The following is a 7,723-nucleotide window of genomic DNA, read 5'->3' on the forward strand; positions in this document are numbered from 1 at the left end:
TGGAGAGCGAGGCGAACCTGCCCAGCCGAGATGAGTCGGCAAAGCCTGCAGTGCGCTGCTGCCCCGCTGCTAGGGCTCCTAGCCAGCGAGGTGATGATCCCCACCAACGGTTCCACTTCCAATCTGGTGCTGGCTGTGTCTGGCGCCGTTCCAAACATTTTGCACGAATATTGACTTATCTAAACCTCGAAACAACCCTGCAAGGAAGGTATGATTGTTATTCCCATTTTACAGAAGAGGAGACTGAGACACAGAGGTTTAAGTGATTTACCCAAGATCACGGAGCTAGTAAGTGGCCGAATCCGCATTCAAATCCAGATAGTCTGGCTCCGGAGTCCGCTCTCTGCCCCACGGCTGGTTGCCTTGGTTCAGCAACAGTGACTGTCACACGGAGCCCTCAGGAATCGCGCTGACAATGTGTGGGCCCTGCCTTCGAGTTCCACACTGTTTGTATCATTACAACACTACTGGAAGTAGGTGCAGTTATAGACCCGCTTGTTCAAGATCAGCTAAAATGAAAGTCAGGTCATACAAGTCCATACTGTGGAGCCACCTAACCACCAACTCCAAGCAGGAAGGTGGACAATCCCAGACTCGGTTGAAGACAACCATGTCTGGTTTGTTTGTCTTTCTTCTCCACGTGGATGGCACAAACATGGAGGAATGCATACTTACCCTGCCAGCCTGAGAAAACTCCACATGGAGGAGGGGGCCAGGGGTTTCTACTTTGCCTTGAGCCAGTTGCTGACACTGTCTGAATCCTGTCTGTAAAATGAAGTAATGCTGCCGCTCACTCAAAGTTGTGTGAATTGAGAGAGTGCTCATAGTGCTCTGTGAATTGCGTAACATCCATTTTGCTGTTGAAGATCTTTTATTTTGGGTTCTTAGTCTCTCACAAAACCTTAGAACACTGAGACCAAGATTTGAGCCTTTCCCTTTCCAAACATAATTCCCGTGGACACCTAAATGATACTTTGTTTCCAGAAGTAGAACTGACACCCACGCCTCAGCCCCAGAGCACTTTGGGAGGCCAAGACGGGCGGATCACGAGGTCAGGAGATCGAGACCATCCTGGCTAAAGCGGTGAAACCCCGTCTCTACTAAAAAAATACAAAAAAACTAGCCGGGTGAGGTGGCGGGCGCCTGTGGTCCCAGCTACTCAGGAGGCTGAGGCAGGAGAATGGCGGGAACCTGGGAGGCGGAGCTTGCAGTGAGCCGAGATCCCGCCACTGCACTCCAGCCTGGGCGACAAAGCGAGACTCCGTTTCAAAAAAATAAAAATAAAAAAAAAAGAATTAGAGAATTTCATCAAGAAGGAAGTTATCCCTTCTAAAACATCTTCCTCATTATAAGAAGTAAGAATGGCAAGATAACAGTTTCTAGAGTGGAAAAGTGGAGCTCTGGCCTGATTCTTTCATCATGGTGTACTCAGGGGGACCTCATATCCTGGTATCAAATTCTCTGTGTTAAGATATCTATGGCCCAATTCAAAATTGCTTAAGCAATAAGAAGGTTTGTTTTCTCACATAATAAGATGTGGTAGGCATGTCTAAGGTTGGTAAAGAGGCAGTTGAACAAAGACTCCAGTTCTGGCTGGGTGCAGTGGCTCACACCTGTAATCCCAGCACTTTGGAAGGCTGAGGCAAGCAAATCACTTGAGGCCAGGAGTTCGAGACCAGCCTAGCCAACATAGTGAAACCCTGTCTCTACCAAAAGTACCAAAATTAGCCAGGCATGGTGGTACGCGCTTGTAGTCCCAGTTACTCCAGAGGCTGAGACAGGAGAATCGCTTGAAACTGAGAGGCAGAGGTTGCAGTGAGCTGATATCATGCCACCGCATTCCAGCCTGGGTGACAGAGCAGGACTCTGTCTCAGAAAAAAAAAAAAAAAAAAAGATTCTGGTTCTGTCTATCCCTTTGTGCCATCATCCTCAGTGTTCTATTATCCTGCAATGTGCCCTTCATGGTCCCAAGATGGCTGCTGTAGCTCAAAGCATCACATCACTACATGTGAATGTCCACAAGTGGAAGTTAGGACATCCTTCGCACCTCTTTTTAAGAGTGAAGAAACCTTTCCTGGCTGGATGCAGTGACTCACACCTTATGACCATCCACTCCTCGAGCCCTGGAGTCCACTCTAGTCACACTGGTCTCCTTGCTGTGCCTCCTCCACAGCGAACATGTCCTGGCCTCAGGCCCTTTACATTTGCTATTCCCTCTGCATGGAACGCTCTTCCCTCAGGTCATACACAGCATACATTACTGAGTGCCTTCCCTGTGCTCAGCATGGTTTGATGCGCTTTACATATATTAACTCTTGGAACCCAGCAGCTCTATGAGATGAGTCTGTTATCTCCATCCCCATTTGATAGATGGGGTATCCCTGTGGGAGCTCTGACCATACGTTCCAGAGGTGCCAGGCCATTCACTAATGGGGGCAGGAGCCGGTGAGTAAATGCCAGTCTTCTACTGTCACAGGTGGATGATTCGGAGAGGTGTTCTAGACCATTCAGATCTCTCTGGAACCTTCTCAGAGGCCAGAAGTACTCATTCCTATTACTAGAACTGACTTCACTAACACCCTCTCTGTCCCATTCCTCTCACCCCTTACTTCTGCTTCCAGGGATCACCTTCCACATAAATGACTTACACTAAAGTCTCAGACTTGCTATCAGGGAGCCAAAACTAAAACAAAAGGGAAACTTGATACTGGGTCATCCCCTATAATTCTGTACCTTGCGTAGGTTAAAATTGCACTATTTTATTGCATATGTGACCTCGGGCTAGTCACCTGCCCGTGCCTGTTTCCTAATCTGCAAAATGGACATGCGGTCACCTAATTCACAGGGATGTTGGAAGAATGAAGAGAGATGATGTTAGGTGAGGTCCTTAGAACAGTGCACAACACATTATAAGTGCTCAATAAATGTTTGCTGTTTGATTGCATTTTAAATTATAACAGAGCTTGAAGGTCTCTCCGTGTCTTCACTTTCAGACTAGTCTTGATGTATTAGTCAAGACTTTTGTTTGCAAGTGACAGAAAGCCAATGTGAATTAGCTTAATGAAAATGGGGATGCTTCGCTATTCCTTTGACTGAGGTGAAGCCGGGCCTCAGGGGAAAGTAAGTTGAGAGATTTCTTTTTTCTGCCCTCACTCAGCAGAGGGATTATCTCTACATGTCAGGAACATGACTGTCAACAGCAATGATATTTGGCTTTCAATAAGGGAAACCTGACAAGAGAGACTTAATACAACTTAAAGTGTTCCCTCTATTAAAAAAAAAGTCTGGAGGTAGGAAGTCCATGGCTGGGATGGCTGCTCCATGGTCACTAGTGGCATAGGCCCTTTCTATCTTTCTGCTCCATCATTTTTGAGCAGAGTTTTCATTCCCAGGGTCACCTCCTATTCAAGATAGTTGCTGAAGTGCCAGCCATCTCATCCAAATTCCACCCTGAAAAGAGGTGGAGAAATGGAAAGGCAAAGGATATGACCCTTCCCCTTTTTAGGATGCTATCTCAGAAATTTTATATAACATTTCCCCTTGCGTGTCATTGACTAGAAATTGGTCACATGGCCACCCCTGGCTGCAAGGGCAGCTGGATATGTTGTCTTCATTCGTAGCGGTAATGTGCTCAGCTAAAATTGGAGTTCTCTTACTAAGGAAGAATAGAGATTGATAAGTAGCTAGCAATTGGAGCCACAGCTCTCAAGTTACAGGCCTTATGGCACAGAGAGAGGGAGAGAGAGAAAATTTCCAAGTTCTAGTCAGATGCCTACATATGAACAAACCAGCTATAGCATTGGGGGGCAGAGACTTTCTTAAAAGCATAAGCCACCATTATTTATTATAATGACTTAAAGGTATGGAGTTCATTTAAAGGTAATTACTGGTCAACTGCTATTGGCTGGGCTGGACCCAGGGGATTTAGTGATCAGCAAAAAGACACTACCAATCTCTGCATTATGAAGCTTACAGTGTAGTGGAGGATTCAGATAATGATCAAATAATCACACTGGTTAATGGAGAGTGTAAAGTATACATTGATAGTAGGTGCTGCAAAAGAATGGCATGTGGTTCTGAGGAAGTGCCTTAGTCCTTTTGGCTGCCATAGCAATACCATAGACTGTGGCTTATAAACAACAGAAATTTATTTCTCACAGTTTCAGGGGCTGAGAAATCCAAGATCAAGGTGACTCTGTATCTCCCCAACATCCATATGTTGAAATCCCAGGTGCTGATGTTGGGAGGTGGGCCTTTGGGAAGTGATTATGTCGCGGGGTTCCTGGGGGCAGAGCCCTCGTGAGTGAGATTAGTGTCCTTTTTCTTTCTTTTGAGACAGGGTCTCACTTTTGTCACCCAGGCTGGAGTGCAGTGGAACTGTAAAGAAAACTTCAAATTTTAAAAATCAGGAACCTGATAATAACTAAGGAATCCTGAACAGAGTATTGGTAGAAATACAGATGAAAAAGGCCATTTGGATGAGGAAATGAGGAAGATATTGGACGATGGAAAAAAGACCATCTTGTTACAAAATGGCAAAGAACTTGGCTGAATTATGTCCATGTTCTAGTGCTTTATAGGAGGTAGAACTTGTGAGCAATGAAACGGGATATTTAACTGAAGCTGTTTCTAAGCAAAGTGTTGAAGCTGTGGCTTGGCTCCTCCTGACTGCTTACGGTAAAATATAAGTAGAAATAAATGAGTTAAAGATGCGACTTTTAAGCAAATAGGAAGCAAAATGTAAAGATTTGAAAAATTTTCAGCCTATCCATATTGCAAAGAATCAGAAAGAATGTTTGGGAGAAAACATTAGTCTCCATAAGGAGACTGTAATGGTTATGAACTTAATCAGCCATCCCAGCTGGAAAACTGCCATCTTGAATTGAAGGGGAAGGAGATGGGGAGGGATGAAGGAAGGCTGTTTGACTTCTTGGGTTTTTCAGGACAAGACCAGAATGCAAACTATTGTTCAAGACAAGGGAAGAATGACCCTGAAGGCAATTCAGAGGTCATCAAGGCTATCTCCTTGCTTTCAAAAGTCAGGGACATTGCCTTGCATTCAACAGGTTAGAGGGCCTCTGTCCAAAGCCATGGAGGAAGAGCTGCCCAGAGCTGTTGGGGTGGGGCTACCCAGAGCCCTGGGAACATGACCTCTGCTGGATAGAGCTGGAGGGACAGGACCACCACCCCAGAGGGTACAGAGGGTGGGACCAACACCATCGTGGATCTGGAAGGCTGCCTCAGTGGGCCTGGAAGCAGAGCATTTAATGAACCAAAAATGATTTTTCTTGAGCCTTAAGATCTCATGGAGTTTGCCTTGTAGTTTGGATGTAATTTGGATCTGCTATTCCTTTCTTCTTTCCTATTTTTCCCTTTTGGAATGGTCTATCTTATACCTGTCCCACCATTGTATTTTGGAAGCAAATAACTTGCTTGATTTAATAGGCTCACAGCTGGAGAACAATTTGCCCCAGGATGCATCACACCTTGAGTCTCAGCCATATTTGACTTAGATGACACTTAGGTAATAAAACTTTGAATTTTAGACTTCAGAGTTGATGCTGGAATGAGTTAAGACTTTTGGGGCTGTTGGGATGTAAGGAATGAATGTATTTTGCATGTGAGAAGGATGTGAATTTGGCGGGGGGTGGGGACGGAGGCAGAATGCTATAGACAGAATGTTTGTGTTCCTCCAAAATTCATGTTAAAATCCTAACCCCCAGTATGATGGTATTAGGAGGTGGGTTTTTGGGAGATAACTAGGTCATGAAGGCAGAACCCTCATTAATGCAATTAGTGAGTTTATAAAAGAGATCCCAGAGAGCTCCCTCACCCCTTCTACCATGTGAGGACATGATGAGAAGATGGTAGAACCAGAAATCAGGTCCTTACCAGACATTGAATCTGCTGGCCCTTGGATCTAGGACTTCTCAGTCTCCAGAACTGTGTGAAATACATTTCTGTTGTTTCTAAACCACCTAGTCTACGGTAGTTTGTTACAGCAGCCTACGCAGACTAAGACAGCCATGATCTGATCTGCATTTCTGAAAGATCCCTGTGGCTGCTGTGGATGGAGGGAGGGAGGCCAGGGAGGCAGAATGGATCCGGGGAGACCAGGGAGAAGACTAGTACAGTTGTCTAGATAAGAGATGATGGTGGCTCTGGACCAAGGTGGAGACTGAGAAGATGGAGAGGAAAAATTGACAGGACCTGGTGGATTGGGTGGTGGGATGGGGAGACAGACGTGAGAGATGACCTCTGGGTTTTGTGACTGCAGGACTGGATGGGTGCTGGTGTCATTCACAGAGGTGGGATGCCCCAGAGGAGAAGCAAATCACAGCTTCAGACCTGGGCTGGTCTCTGGTGCTTTTGGGATATCAAAGTGGAGGTGGCCTACAGGCAGATACAGATTTGCAGCTCAGAGAGGGGGCTGGAATTGAAAATGTTAGTGTATGGGCCATCTCATGTAGGTAGAAATTGAACCCATGGGTGTAATTAGATTGCTTTAGGAGAGTACACAGAGCAGAAAGTGGGTTCCTTCCTTGGGTATCGGGTAGGTGAGTCTGCAAAGCTGCTAGGTGGAGCAGCCAGACAAGTAAGAGGAGAACCAGATAGTCATGTCATGTCATGTCATGGAGGTCTCAAAGCTCTTTGAGAACGTCGTAAAAAGCAGACTGGATCCATGTGCCAGTTGAGGTACTCTGGACTGCAGGTAACAGGAACCTGATTCAACTGACTTAAACAGTAAACTCATGTCTTCAGGTATGTTCAAGTAAACAGAAGTCCACAGGCAGCAAGCACCATGAGTGGGATTCAGGGTGGTGTTTTCATTGGCTCCGTGATGTCATAAAGGACCCAGGCTTTTTCCATGCCCCTGCATTGCCATATGTGGTGTAGGCTTCATGCTAAGGCCAGTTCATTTCATGGTCACAAGATGACATGCTTCTCTGTTCACATTTGAGGGGAAGAGGAACTGGACTTCCTTTCCTTTTAAGAAAAAGGAAGCAGCAAGTTTTCCATACCCTTCCGGCAACCCTCTCCTTAAGTCTCATTGGCCAGAATTAGGTTATGTGCCCATTTCTGAACCGTGGGAGATGTTAGTATTCTTAGACCAGTAAAGACTACCTCTTAAGCTGATGTTCAATCCCCAGATTGCATGGTTGCTAATCCAGGAGAGAGGGGTGGGGTGGAATGGTTATTGGACCTGTATAACTGGGCTGGATATGGCTGATGGAGACCCAGCATTCTTTCCCACCTCCCTCTAGGGTGCCTTCTAGATTGCATAGTTGGAGAGTTAAAAACTATATTTCTCAGATCTCTTTGCCGCAAAGATACTAACAGGGAATTAAGTTCTACCAGTTAGATGTACTTCCACGAGATATGGATGGCAGACGTGGGCTGGGGCCATCTTCCGACTGGTTTGACTCTTGCTACTGTCAAGATTGTCTTGGAGGTGTTAAGATTTTCTGTAGCAGTGTTCCAGCATTGTGCCACCAGCACAGTGGGAGACAGGAGACAGTTATAGAGGCAGTGGCAAGGGCCTGCTGATCCCTCGGTTGCACCTATGATGTGGTGTTCTTCAACTCAGTAGTTCCAGTGCACCCTATTGACCACCACCAACCCCCACTCCACACCCTCCCCCACCACTGACTGTGGAAGAGGCAGGTGCTGTCTCGGTAGCAGCAGTTCTGCAGTGGAGTTCTAGACTCCAGCAGATGGCTC

General features: G+C 46.1%; 1 protein-coding gene across 1 annotated transcript in view; it reads right to left on the bottom strand.

The window, feature by feature from the left end:
- SRXN1 (sulfiredoxin 1) overlaps positions 1-158 on the bottom strand; it is a 7,109-nt gene extending 6,951 nt beyond the window's left edge. The window contains exon 1 of the mRNA XM_011979881.1: positions 18-158. Within this exon, the coding sequence (XP_011835271.1) occupies positions 18-158 (141 nt within the window). The remainder of the gene's footprint in view (positions 1-17) is intronic.
- Between the last annotated feature and the right edge of the window lie 7,565 nt (positions 159-7,723).

The sequence above is a fragment of the Mandrillus leucophaeus genome, unplaced genomic scaffold (assembly GCF_000951045.1).
Source record: "Mandrillus leucophaeus isolate KB7577 unplaced genomic scaffold, Mleu.le_1.0 Scaffold206, whole genome shotgun sequence".
NCBI classification, from domain to species: domain Eukaryota; kingdom Metazoa; phylum Chordata; class Mammalia; order Primates; family Cercopithecidae; genus Mandrillus; species Mandrillus leucophaeus.